Genomic DNA, 14,331 nt, shown 5'->3' on the forward strand with positions numbered 1-14,331 from the left:
CACACACAGACACCTGCATTCACGTCACGTCACACACAAACGTACATTTGGCACAAAATATCCGCCTCCATCTTTGATACGCTGCAAAGTCCAAACCCTCCGCAGCGCTGTTAAAGGGCCGGGACGGAAACAAAACACACAACAACAGAACACTTCAGATAAAGAACCAGACAATAAAACAAGGCGGTAAAACAGCTTAAAAAACAACAACTACAAAGACAGATATTATGAAATAAAATAGTAAATACATGTGTCAGTTATATATATGTATATATATCAGGCATGCAGACAGTCACGCTGTAAACTTTAAAACTGGCGACAGGTTCAGAATCTCCACCTGGCAAACTGTTTGGGTTCACTTCACAACCACAAAGACGGGGGCGGCTCAGAGTCTGAAACATGGCCATCCATCACCAAAGGTTTCTGATTTGCTGTTAGCCTGACAGCGGATTGCAATCTGGGCTCACATGTTTTGATTTATTGCAATAAGAAAACCTAAAACGGTTGCTTTCTCCATGTGCAGTGTGTAAAGGTAAAGGGGGGTTCTCCACTTTGAGTATTTTATTGTTTTAGTGCTTTTCTGCTTTGTAGTGTGTGAGGGAACCTTGTTGTAAGAAGTGCTGGAAGTGTTTGCTTATTTGAAGTGTGTGTTGTCATTATTACACAGAGGACTAGTCCAACAGGGCGTCCTACAACAAAAAGAGAAATTAGTTGTTTTCTGTGATTTTATCTATTGGATGGTCTATGATAGTATTAGGGCTGTTGTATGTAGAAAAAGGGAGGAGTAGATTCCTGTCAAAAAACTCAGACATTTTGAGCTTAATCTCAGAGAATGTTTCTCTGAGTTTCAAAAGTCAAACATTTTTGACTTTTTGGACATTTTCTGAGCATCAAAAGTAGAAATTTTTCAATGTTTGAAACTCAAACATTTCCTAGTTTTTTTCTAGAATTTCTTTTAAATGAATCAAATTTTTAGATTTTTTTTTAAAGCTGATTTTCAACCTTTTCAAACTCAGAAATTTAAAAAGTTTTAGTAGAAAATTTCTGAGATTAATCTCAAATGTCAGATTTTTTTTTTTTTTGGTCAAATGTACTGTTTTCCATCCATCTTGGCCCTAAAACACCGTCATAACGGTCAGTACTGTAAACCAGCGTTTTTAAAGTGTGTCCCACCAGGGGGCGCTAAGAGAGCCTCAGAAAGTTGGAGGGAAAATGAGGAAGAAAAAAATGGAATCCCATACATTTTTAAATGAGGTCCTCTTCATAAGATCTAATGTGTTTTTCAATCATTATTTAAAATATAAGTTAAAATAACCTTAGTCAGTGGAAATTGAAAAAAAAAAAAGGAATCATTTTGTCACTGATTCAGCTGGTAAAATCTTCCTGATTTCAATAATCACAAGTCAAAAAAACCCCCATAAAAATAGTAATTAAATATATTTTCCTTTGGCACTTACTCTCCTCATGGCAAAATGCAAAAAAAATAAAATAAAAAAACAAAAATAAAAAAAACATATGGTAAAGTTACATTAGAAAGTTAATACTGAGGAAACATAAATCTGACACAAACTAAACAGATCCTCACACACCTTCAAAAAGTCCAGCAAACAGCTCTGCTGTTTCAGCCTTATCAGATTAAAGAGTTAAGAACTCAATGACCGAACAGGTGCAAACTTTTACTTTTAGACCTAAATAGAAAAGGAAAAGTGCAGCAGGGTAAGTCGATCACACTTCACAATTAATTACACGTTACGTTTTGTTTGTCTATGAAGTAAAATCTAAACAAAAAGACAATGAGGATTGTGGTTGAAACGAGACAAAATGTGAAAAAGTTCATGAATAATTTTGCAAGGCACAGTATGCAACTTTAGGAAAGGCCAACAAGATTTTTTTTGCCATTTGTATCTATTCCACTAATTCCACACTGATTTATAACCAATATAACGGGGAAACGTTGAATAAAAAGTAGAGTTTTCTCAGGAGTATTTCCACACTGCCTTCTCGCTATCTTTTGTTACCATGCTTGTATTTGCAGCAGGAACTTTCTGGAAACATTCTGGTGGCGTCCGTACGACCAAAACGCTTCTTTCTACACTTAAACAGAATGAAGAAACAGCATTCTGATGAATGGATTTACTCACAGCTAAAACATGTTGTGTATAAGCAAATTATTAATTTATTAGTAAAACATGACCAGCAAATCACCTGAAATTCACCCGAGATAAATGGAGCGCACAGAATCATTTTGGAGATAATCTGGGAGATTAAAACACTTTATAAACAAGCCAACAAAAACCCAGTCCAATAAATAATCAGAATATCCAACTGAATTGAATAGTTTGAACCCAAAGGAGGAACATATAAAAAGCAGACCAAAGTTCACCTTCACTGCTCGAAGCAGGTGAGCCGCAGATTAAATGATCTCCACCTGTGAGCGAGACTCAGGCGGTCTCAGTCGGCGTAGTGCATGATGGACTCTACGTAGTTTCCTGGGAAGAGGCCGGTGGTGGCGTTCATCACCCCTTCGAACCATCCGTCCTCGTTCTTTTTGACAACATAAATGATCGCTCCTTCCTGAAAGGAAAGCTCGTCCTCCTTGTCTGCGGTGTAATCATACACAGCCACCACTGGAGGGCGACACAAAAAAACAACAACCGTCAAGTAAATATGTTTTGTACTGTCGCAGTAGCTGCGTTTCTGTTACAAATCTGTGGGAAACTTTGTCGACATTCCGCTCATGTTGGAAAAGAAACGCAATCACGCAATTGTGGTGTTTCCATTAAATAAGAAACGCAAATAAAATCCCACTTGGATAAGCTTGTTCACATTTTAAGTCATTACCAAAACATGCCGTGCCGTCAGCCTCCTATCACTTCCTGTTGACGTCATTTTCACCAGTCATAACATGACTGGTGAAATGTGATGTTTTGCATCACATAAGTCACGTGACGAGAACTTTGTATTGAAAAACTATCTTTTTTTTTTTATTTCCATGTTTCCACTAAGCCAATTTCTTTTCATAATTCCATTTTGAGCAGTTATATGATCAATGGAAATGCAGCTACTGTCGGTAAAAAAAAAAAGCTACTTGTGTTCAATCCACTTTGTTGAAAATAATTCTATAGAAGAATAAAAAGATGGTGATGATGGTAAAAGTATAACTCTGCTGTAAAATGGGATTTATGGCTAATGTGACAAAGTAGTCCCAACAGGAATGAAATCCCAAACCTGAGTGTGTTTCTGTGACGTACCTTTCTCCATGTAGCTCCTGGGGGCCCACGGCGGGTCCTCTTCAGCGTACGGATCGCTGTACTCCACTACTTTAGAGTCTTCCTCACCGTGTCCATCCTCTGAAGGTTTCGGGGTGGACGGAGTCTCATCGGGCCCCGAAGGCGTGTCTGCTGACGGTTGAGGAGGAGGAGCGTCTGTAACTGTTGGTGAAGCGATGTTTTACAGAATAAACGAATAACCATCAGCATTAGTGAACAAACACAAGTCGGTTCATGTCGGTTCATTTGTGAAACAACCAAAACTCAACAGTTTTAGACTCACTGGATTCTTGAACTCGAGCAACGAAACCCATCAGAGGCAGCTGAGGGGTGAACTGCAGGAGCGATGGGGGCGGAGGCGAGGCTGCAAACACATCAGGAGTCAATTAGGACTTTAAACTACCAGTGTGAAACTGATGAGAGGATTTAGTCATTTCAAATCCAGTATGCAGTTGGAAATAAAACAAAAATGCCCATTTGAAATTATAATTCTGACTGGCAAAAGTTAGTATCGCAGAAACCACCCCCAAGTTCAGAATCCAATATGGCTACGGCGCACATGAAAACTGGTTACATTTGTATATATACACAGCTTTTAATACAACTCCTCACAGGTTTTACTCTTGAAAATGTCCCTTTAGTATTTGAAAAGCTAAACTAGTAAAAAACACCAAAACACAGAACCTGCTGCTTTTCTAACGTCCAACTAGAAAACTCTCGACTCTGGAGTGATGTCATTCCCAAATCTGAGCTCCGACTTTATCAGTAAATCAAATTTACCACGAAGCTAAAACCAGAAATTTCTCATTGACTTTTGTGTTTATATTGTTGAAATCAGAAGTTTACATACACCTTTCTAACTGACCCAAAGCAAGAGAAGTTTGGTCTGGTTTAACCTCAGACAGTGAGAAAAAAGGTGTGTGTGTCTTTTTAGTAGCTGTATGTAAACTTCTGGTTTCACCTGTAATTGCGTAAAGTGGTCTAAAAAATTAGACTTTTGCTTTATCAGGACTTAATTTATACAGAATCAGTGTTTATAAACTGCCAAAATGAGGGTTCAAAGACATCCTTCTGTCACATTTTCAGCGATAAGTAAACTCGAGTGTTGCCTCCAGTGAAAGGCTGACCTGGGCTCTGGTTGTAGTAGGGTCCTCCGTTGACGTGGTTGGCAATCGGCTGACCAGTCACAGAAGGGGGTCGGCGGTATGGGAGTGACCCCCCCACCTGTGGGGTCTGTTGTCGAGGCTGGGGCCGGTTCATGCTGTAGAACTGGGGGACGAAGGGGCCTGACGTAGCAGAGAGGAACTCTGTTACAAATCTTTAGAAAAGTTGAGGGAAACTTTCATTTCATACTTATTTAAAGGAAGCTGGAGTGGATTAAACAAGCTTTGTCTCCCTCTTCTGGTAGTGAGAGCAACTACACACAGTTCTTATTCAAAGATGTGTAGGAAACTTATGAGGGGGAAAAAGGCAACAAAAGGGTCACATTTTATCTGCTGTCTCTCTTAATGACAATGGATGTGAAGAGCCAGAGAACAAACTAAGGGTCCATTCACACCAACCCTGTTTCGTCCGCTTTAATCGAACTCTAGTTTGTTTGCCTAGAAAGTCCGGTTTGTCTGGGAAGGTGTGAACTAATTAAACTCTAATGAGGACCAAAAAATACTTTGTCTCGGTTCGGTTGAAGTGAACTCTGGTACGGTTCAAATGCCAAGCAAACCGGAGACCGGTCCAAGAGCAAGAAGTGGTCTAAAAAGCAGGGCATTCTGGGTAAATAAAACCAAAACAAAGGCGTGAGTCTAGCACTAGCAGGAGAAATAGTTTGTGGTCTTTTACCAATGAGAAAAGAGACCACTCTATTTTTGTCAACATTTTACAAAGAAGGAAGTTGCACTCCACTAGTGTTGTGTCCTTCAGTGGTTCTCGGTGCAGCGCCCCCACAGGTGGGGAGGGGAACAGGCTTTTTCAAAGGGTTTAGTTCGTTCGACATCTGAAAATCCAATAAATGTTGCATTTTTGGTGTCGAAATGAATCAAGTCTACCGGACTATCAGGTATGAAAACACCCTTTAAAAGACTTGGGTTTGGGCCACTGAAGTGTTCTGGGACACACTCACCTTCAGCAGGTGATGAAGAGGAGGAGAGTGAAGGAGGAGGAGGAGCAGGAAGAGGAAGAGAAGACAGCTGGGACTGGCCTTCAGAGGTGCTGGGAGGAGGGTTAGAAGGCGGGGAGGTGTTGGTGTTCGGTATGTTTGTTTGGGAGCTTGTGTGAGGAGACGAGTCGGCTTGGTGTGCGGGTGAGTTTGGTGGTAGGGGCGCGTTAGGCTGGGTTAAGGTGGTGGTGGAGGAGGAAGAGGAGAAAGAGGAAGGAGTTGGCGAGGGAGAAGGGGAGGAGTTTGGAGCTGTGGAGGAAGAGCTGGACGGTCCAGCAGTCGGGGAGACTTGGGGAAGAGGAGAAGGAAGAGAAAGAGGAGCCAGTTAGGAAAGAAGGTTAAAGAAGGGAGTGATGGAAGAATAAAGACTGGGTTTCTATAGGTTTCACCAACTCAAATTTAAGACCTTTTAATACCATTAGGAATGAAATTTAAGAGCTGCATCTCCACCAGTTGGCTGGACAAACTTTGTCCAGCCAACCGGTGATACATTAGCAGGAATCCATGATAGATGCAAAGAAGTTAGCTAGCTAGCAAGTAAGGGTATGTTAGAAGTGATTTAGTATTAGAACACAATGATATCTGAGAGTGACTCAGACAGATCTTATGCATAGATACTCCAACTACAGAACCTGTAGATTATTACACAGAGAAATCCGTTTGCGTGTCCTTAAGGATAAAGATTTAGTGGATGTAAACTGGGTCTGGGCAGAAGGGCAAACATCATTTTTTATTATAGTTCTCCATGTAGCATTGAGCTGCCAGTGACCCTTAGGGGGCGGTAGAGCCCCTTGTCAACTGGTTTGATTCTTCTTCCAGGTAGGACAGAATTATAGAATTTCAATCTTTGATTATTTCTCCCATTGAAAGATTTATTCTTTTGGTTTGGTGTTAATTTACTGATTTTTCTTTTGAAGAAAATAAAAGCTAATTATTTTGGTGAAAAAATGATTGTTAAATTTACAATTCAAACAAGGAAGCACAACATAATAATACACTTCATAACAGATTTTTTGGGGTGAGGCAGCTAAAACTGTCACTTCAGGAGTTCTGGGTAGAACATACAAACACAGTTGTTTTTTTAATCTTAAATGCAAAATGCATACATGTATATATTTGTACAGTTTTACCTTAGTTGCTGCTTTGAGTATGTTATTCTTTCAGAAAATAGCCTTTTTCAAGTCTACTCCAGTAGACGATTAATCCATTACTAAATTAGTTGACGGTTATTTTATCAATCATTTCATCACAATTAATCCGATTAATGGTTTCAGCCCAGTTCAGCTACACATCGTCCCATACAGCTGTGACATTAAGCAGGTGTCCTGTTACCTGGGAAGGTGGAGGGCGGCGACGGCGTTGGCACGGCGATGGGAACGCCCACACTGCCGCTGCCACTGTTCTCCCTGCTGCTGCTGCGACTGCTGCTGCTGGGGTGACTGCCTCCGCTGCTGCCACTGTACACACACACACACACACACACGCACAAACACACGCACGCACGCACGCACGCACACACACACACACACACGCGCACACGCACACACACACACAAAATGCACATGCAAACAGAGGAAGATCAGTGCTGTGGAAACGGGTGTGTTCCAGCTGCAGAACGGACAAAATACGTGAAACTAATCCACTAATTTGAACTGGAATCAAAATTTTTGCTTATTAAAAACTGCTAATCTTTTTTAATGATGTGAAGTTTCTCAAAAAAGGTTGCAGGCAGGACATAAAGCAGTAAAAACTGCACGTCCTTAGACAGTCGGCATGGCGATGGAGGCAGGATGACAAACAGAAGCCTGTAGAGAGGAAGTCCAGCAGTAGCAGGTTCAGGTTCATGGCAGCAAAGAAGAAATGAAGCAACAAGCAGACAAGAACATGCAATCTGATTGGTTCAAAGCCGGAGGATGAAAGAATGTATTGATCATATGGGAAGAAGAGCTGACAACTATTTACATCTAATAAATATACAAAGGAAGAAAAATAACCAGAGAATCAGATAAAAATAACTTTTACACTAAGATGCACTTTGTAAAACGTGGCAAGTTTTATTTCTAGATGTTCTCAAACCTCTGCATTGCTTTATGTGGTGTCAACTCTTTACCAAACATATAATAAAATATCTAACAATTAACTGAGACGTAAAGTCATTTTAGCACCAAAATACTTTATGTATTCCAAAGGGAAATGAAATATTGTCATAACTCACATCTTGTTGTGAATCTCCAGTAGCAGTCAGTCTTGCAACAAATCTCAGGTGGCCTCTGACTAAAGACTTGTTTTATGTCGGAGGCGAAACTTTAAAATTGTATTTTCTGCTTCGTTTAAAATAACCATGTTAGAGCATCAGGACACGCCTAGCAGCTAACGTTACCGTTCAAACAAATGCTGGCTAAGACAAAAACATTTCCATCTGAGTTTCAAATTCCAGAGGAAGTTTCTTTGAATTCTTTTAGCGTTGAACTTGGAAACAAATAAAAACTCCATCCTTCATCCAGACATGTCATTCTAAAGGATGACGATGTAAAAACACAACAAACAGAAAAATAACCAAGTCTTTGTGGTACTTGTTTCAACACAATCCACTGGCTTAAAATAAAGAAAACCCATAATAGTTCTCTCTACAAAAGTGCCAGAAATTTAATTATAGTTTTCCTTTTGACAACTGCTTCCAAAATCAAGGCACTTCTTTTCTGCTCTAACTATAAAGGACTAAACAAAATATGTTTCCTGCTAGAATTGAGGAAAACAATCAATGAGATTGAATAAATGCACAACTGAAGATGAATCCACAGAAACAAAGAAACTCAGTTAGTTGGATGTAAGCAGATGGTTAGCACAAGATGACATTTAAACACAAAAAACTTTGCATATAAAAAACCAGAAGCAAAAGCAGCAGAGAGAACAGCAGCAGGTTTTAGACAAACCAAGAAGAAAGCCGTGGCACAAAGTGATGAAACCAAGCCGAAAGCAAAATCCTACAGGAAGACGGAGAAGTCATGAGCAAAGATGATGTGAACATTTACAGGAGTCTCAAGGCTTTCTGTAAAATGTCTTTGGGTCAGATTCTGCATCCTAAAAGTGGATGAATAATTAGCTTTTCTAGATCTGTCCACATGTTAGCGTTATTTGTTTCAACCACTTACAAACAGAGTATGACTGCAGTGGCTGCAAAGTTTCTGATAAAATGTGTCCAGAAAAATGTGAATGTGTTAAATTCAAAATGTTTGCTCATGCTCAGTGAAAGTGCTAACTGGATAGCTCAGCTGTAAATGGAGGAACTGAGGCGTAAAAACGTGAAAGGTGCTAAGAAAGATGAATTAAAAGGCAACATTTAGTTTCAGGTGAAGCAGAAAGTTATCAAAATGTTTTATTCAACACATGCCAGTTTAGTTTGGGAATACTGCACCAGCTTACAGTGCATTGGAATTAGGGATGAACCGACTGCAGTTTTCTGGCCGATCGTCGATTACCGATCTTTAAAAAGTCTGACCTGCCGATTCCAATTTAGGTCGACACCTATGTTTTTTATTTGAAATATCACTAAATATAGCAACACAATTGCTGAGTTGGCAGCAGTCGGGTGATCGTTAACAGAGGTGGATTTATCTGTCGTCTGATTTATCGGTCCAACCCTGATCGTAATAAATGAGCTGAATCAGTGATTATATTCAGTCCCCAAGAAACTGAATTACGGGTTTTCATTAGCAGAAAACTAAAATGATCAAAATTAACATAAATAATTGCTTGTAGTATTTCCTCTGTGTGTAATGTATATAAAATAAACTGAATTTAAGAAATAAATGTACTTTTGAGGATATGCTCCAAAATACTGCAAGTCACTTTTTATGACTAAAATAAATTCTGCCTAAAATAAAAGCACAACCATCTCTAAATCTCTGCTTCCAAACTGAACGTCACTGTGTTGAACATCAGGAGTTTTGAGTTTGAAAGAACTGATTAGTAGAGCAAGAGCAGAGGCAGCGTGTCAGAAACACTGTTCTTTCAGTCCCGTCTGAACTCTGACCCGACTACCTGTACGTTCGGGGTCGCTGGTTCAGGGTGGCGGTGCGGACCGGACTCGGCAGCTGTCCAGCACCCGCATTGTTTCTCGTCGGGCTGGAGGCGTAATCGTTGGGCACGACGGGAGGGCGCACCGGCTCCAGTGTCCTGTAGGGGGAGTTCTTGTGCCTGTACGTGCAAGACGTAAAGGTGAGGAAGAGGTTCGCACAGGAAGACAGACCTGCAGCGCTGGTCGTCTGTCCCACTGCGTCAAACTCATTTTCATTTTGGGCCATGTCAAGATCATGTTCTTAAAGGGCCAGTGGTGCCAAAGTGTACTGATAAAACACATTAACAAACTGTTCAAATATTAATAAATAGCTGTAAGTTCAAAAATTAAAAATTAAAATTAAATAGTATCAAACATCTTGTGTTTTAGTGATATTGCACTATTGCATAGTTATGCACTATTATGTAATAGTCCAAAAAAACTGCAGAGATCTGTTGATTTTGTGTGAATTTTCAAGGAATCGCAAAAAAAAAAATGGTGGGATTGATCGATACAATTTGGTATATGGACTCTAGAGGGCCACATTTGGCCCATGAGCCTCGAGTTTGACACCAACATATCCTGTTAAGAAACCACAAGGGGGCGCTGCAAAACACTGTTGTTTTTTTTTACCCTTAAAAAGTTGTAGTAAGTATGTATCTCTAACAGCTCCTGCTGTTTAATAGTCATGGTAATAATAACTACAGCAGAATGAAACTGACTCTCTCTTGCTGTAAAAGAAAAGTCAAGCCAAGTTTAAAGGTGGGGATGTATTTTTAGACAATTACTGCTGCAGCACAGCAGAACTGTAGAAATGTAGGACATAAAAGCAGAACAAAAAGACTCCAAAGTTTAATGACACATTCACAATAAAAAACAATCTCCCACGTTGAACCTCCCACTCCCCCCCAAATAAATCTAAGTTAGGCATCAATATAAACTCAGAAGGCACAATTAAAAATGAAAAAGGAAACAATTTCAAGACATAATGAGCACAGAGTCCGTTAAAAACTCTGCACCCACGGTTGAACAAACACGAGGCCAAACAAAAGGACTCATTGTTAGCCGAAGTAAAAGCTGGTGATGAATGGAGCGTTTCTCAGGCAGGATAAGAAACATCTATCTGCTACAATGTCGAAGCAGCCATGTGGGTGTCTCTATTCTAGATCTCCGGAGCTCACCAAGTTTTTTTTAATCCTGGCTGAATGGAGCTTTTTCACTGGAACAGAACGAATGCAGAATGTACAAAAATGACTCAATGTTCCTCTCGGTAGTTAGTTAATGCGGGGAAGAAAAAAAAAACAGAAAAGTGTGTGTGCTGTCAGAAGGAGCGGTTTGTCGGCAGCGTGTCGCCGACTTTCTGCTGTGCGGTTGTCCGCTCCCTGCCTGTCTATGGGGAGGATTCAGAGAGGCAGGCTCATTGGCACGGTTATCACCAACCGCTAAGCTGCTTCTGTTCGCCGCTCCGAGAAACCGCACTTTGGATCAAACAGTGAATGAAGATGGAGAGGTGTTGATGGACAGAAAGCTGGAGATTACCTCCATTTTCACAACACGAAGCACCAACACAACCCTTAACGGGGCGTACTGGTTTAAAGGTTCTGCTGTTATGCTATTATTTAACCACTAACTCTGTCGATTGAGGGTGAAACAGCCGGTTGATCAGCAGGTTACAGGAAACTGGAAGGAACATAGAGAGAGACAAGAGGAGACGCCCGCTGACTCTGGCAGCTCAGCCTACCTAGCTCCATATGCATGCAGTTTTTCACACTCTGCCATATTACAATCACAACCTTTAAAACTGCAGTATGTAACTTGATAGAGCTCTCACTATGCGCTGAAGTATTAGATAACCTGTGAAAAAAATCAAGCTCCTTCTGCCCTCTCCTTGTTGTTCTATTGCTGTCTGCAGAAATCCAACGCAACCAATCAGAAACAACCAATCAGAGTCAGAAGGAGGGTCTTAACACTGTCAATCAACCTCGTGTACACAGTGCTAAAGGTGCTAATGATGGGGAAACAACTTTAAGTTACAGGAAAGCCGTTTATCAGCCGTCATCTAATGTTAACTAGTCTTAGCATTCACAGCAGGCTCCGCTCTGGGGAACAGAGACAATGGGAGAGGGTGTGTAGCAGGGTATACAAAAGCATGATTGACAGCGCTAAGACCCTTCTCCTGTCTCTGATTGGTTGTTTCTGACTGGGAGTGGTGCATTTCTATAGATGGCAGTAGAACTGCAGGGAGAAAGCTCGATTTTGTCATGGAAAAAATGCCTCATGTTCTATTGTGTGACAGTTTTAACAAATACGTAAAAAGAGAAACCATATTTTTATAAAAGTTACATACTCCAGCTTTAAAGAACAAAAACAATGTATAGCTTAAGGAATATCTTACATATTAAAACCTGAAAACTGAGGTATACATTTGTGTTGAACCCTCTCTGATCTGATAAATAAAGTTCAGTGAAACCAACTGGCTTCAGAAATCTGTGTGTAATTTAATGACCCTAACAAAACAGCTGGAGCTGCAAAAGAATCTGGTAAAATGTTGGATGGATAATTTTTCAGGGCCCTGCTGGTAAAACAAAGCTACGGCTGCTGGTTTAAACGCCCACCAGACGCCGCCAGCCTGAGTTGTTTCTCATAATTGTGGTGTATTTTTTTGACGCGAGTTGAACAATACAACAATGTGCGTCTCCATCTAGCTTAGCAGTCTGACTGTCAGTGAGAACATACAGAAACAAAGGACCTGAAGGAGGGTGGTAACATAAAAAAGATAGACAGTGAAAACAATGTCAAAGGCTTAACTTTTGTATTTTGGCTGCCGATTGTTTGTTTTTAGCACAATTCCCAAATGAAGAGTGTCCAAGTTGGTATATGAATCATATATTGAGTCTGGGTGGCAGTGTGATGAAATGTGACACTGAAGGACACACCAAGATGCAGCTTTTGCTCCAATGTTTGAGGTTTGGTTTGATTCAAAAGAGGAAAATGAGGGTTTTTTGTTTCCTCGGTCAGAGTAGCAGTTAGCTTGGAAGAGTCAACAATTATATCCACTTCTAAAGTGACAGATGCAGACAAAAGTGGATAAAAGAAGAGGGAACAACTGTAGGACATAAAAAAAATACAATTATAGTGTAGGAGAAAGGGGAGTAAAATACAGGTAGAGAAAAGACCAAAAGATGGATAAAAACAGCTTGGTGACCTAGATGTTTAAGGGCAAAGAACACAACAAGCTCTCACAACAGATGACGTCATTCCTCAGAGCGCTGCATTTCTGTACAAGTGTGTGTGGGTGTGTGTGATTTCCCTCTGCCAGCTCAAATCTGTAATAACCTCGTCACAGGACCCCGTCTTTTCACGAGAGATTTAAATATGCGCAAGCTGCAGCCTGTTTCTAAGAGATTTCCAAAGAAAAACACAAGAGAAGTTGACCGTCTCATCCGACTTTAACCATGTGTCTTCCAGAGCACGAAAAGAGTCACAAAGTTGAATAATTTACAGGAGAGTATGGAAATTACATCAGATGAGAGTAAACAAATTGAAAGTAGGTGTACATACCCCAAGATTCCTTTCCCCGCCCTTGGAGGGCTGGGTGGTTTCTGGGTCGGGGGGTTAGTCCGGGACAGACCTCCTCCAAGTTTCAGACTCTGCTGGCCATTTACCTGAGAAACAAACGCTCTCTATCAAAACTACTTAGTATGGACAGATTTTGTTTTATTATAATCTAAATCTCTTTTAAAACTCAAAATTATACACCACTTTGTCTTCGTCTCCCAAAGAAAATCCCAACAAAACATTTTGACATTTGAAAAACGCAAAGAAGTCCCAGAAGTTTAATACTTTTCTGGACCACCGTGTGACATTTCCTTGGTTAGCGTCAAGTTTATGCCAGTATAGTAACATCTCTCGGTTGTCGAGATGGAAAATACTACAACAAGAAGAATCTCAACATCCGTATTTGTATACCAGTTTAAATAAAAGACGTTTCGAATAGAGGTAAAAAAGCCACAATTTGTTCTGAATGACCATCAGACATTATGGAGTATAAAATAAAGCAGCACTTCTTCCTTTTTGCTTTTAACATCCTCTACCATCTCCAGGTAAGACACATCAGACGCATTTTCTCTGTGCTGTGTGTAGGTGTGTTGCAGATTCTTACCTTGAACCTCATCAACCACTTAACACATCAGTGACAGCAGATGAAACAGGAGGAAAAGGAGACAGAAGACATTTTTATCCAAGGGTTAGACAGAGAGCAACTGCATCATGCAAATACGGTCAGTCGGTAGGAGCAGGAGACAGAAAATGCAAGGCAGAAAGAGAGCTTCAGATAAACACCGGCAGAGATAGAGACGGAGAAACACAGATCAGGATTCTTTAGTTTGGTTGTAGTTTGTGATGCAGTGGTACTGAGGCGCGCAGCTAAATAAATCATTTTGAAAACAGAGATAGATAAATAAAACTACAGCCCAAGGGAATACTTTTCATCATTTGTGATACACTGGAACGGTTCTCTGCCCAGGGTGACACTGTACCAGTGGGTAGCAGAAACACTTAAGAAAAAAGATATAAGATGTACACAAAACAAATTTCTATAAGTTGTTTGCTTGTCCAGATGTTAGAGAGAGAGAGAGAGAGAGAGAGAGAGAGAGAGAGAACGTTCTGCACAGTGAATTCATGCAAGAACTTCAGCCGGTTATGAACCAAAACATCCTGGTTTTGATTAAAACCGTTTTAGAAAGGTTAACATTTGATGTATCTCATCAGTCGCTGCCTTGCATCTCACTTTTTAAAGTCTGAGCTTCAGTTTCATTCACAAAAAAAAATCTTGTGAAAATTTTGAAATTAAA

General features: G+C 40.3%; 1 protein-coding gene across 4 annotated transcripts in view; it reads right to left on the reverse strand.

Moving 5' to 3' along the window:
- Positions 1-1,067: 1,067 nt before the first annotated feature.
- Positions 1,068-14,331, reverse strand: part of LOC103156462 (abl interactor 2-like) — a 30,759-nt gene continuing 17,495 nt past the window's right edge. Inside the window, exons 4-12 of one of the 4 annotated variants that reach the window (XM_007578519.2) lie at positions 13,641-13,658; positions 13,040-13,143; positions 9,463-9,618; positions 6,754-6,878; positions 5,386-5,709; positions 4,397-4,555; positions 3,553-3,633; positions 3,252-3,431; positions 1,068-2,627 (exon numbers count right to left, since the gene is read on the reverse strand). In XM_007578519.2, the coding sequence (XP_007578581.1) occupies positions 2,452-2,627; positions 3,252-3,431; positions 3,553-3,633; positions 4,397-4,555; positions 5,386-5,709; positions 6,754-6,878; positions 9,463-9,618; positions 13,040-13,143; positions 13,641-13,658 (1,323 nt within the window). In that variant the 3' untranslated portion in view covers positions 1,068-2,451. The remainder of the gene's footprint in view (positions 2,628-3,251; positions 3,432-3,552; positions 3,634-4,396; positions 4,556-5,385; positions 5,710-6,753; positions 6,879-9,462; positions 9,619-13,039; positions 13,144-13,640; positions 13,659-14,331) is intronic. The other 3 variants (XM_016664389.1, XM_016664388.1, XM_016664390.1) reach the window with 3 other exon arrangements.

Source organism: Poecilia formosa, unplaced genomic scaffold, assembly GCF_000485575.1.
Source record: "Poecilia formosa unplaced genomic scaffold, Poecilia_formosa-5.1.2 Scaffold482, whole genome shotgun sequence".
NCBI classification, from domain to species: Eukaryota; Metazoa; Chordata; class Actinopteri; order Cyprinodontiformes; family Poeciliidae; genus Poecilia; species Poecilia formosa.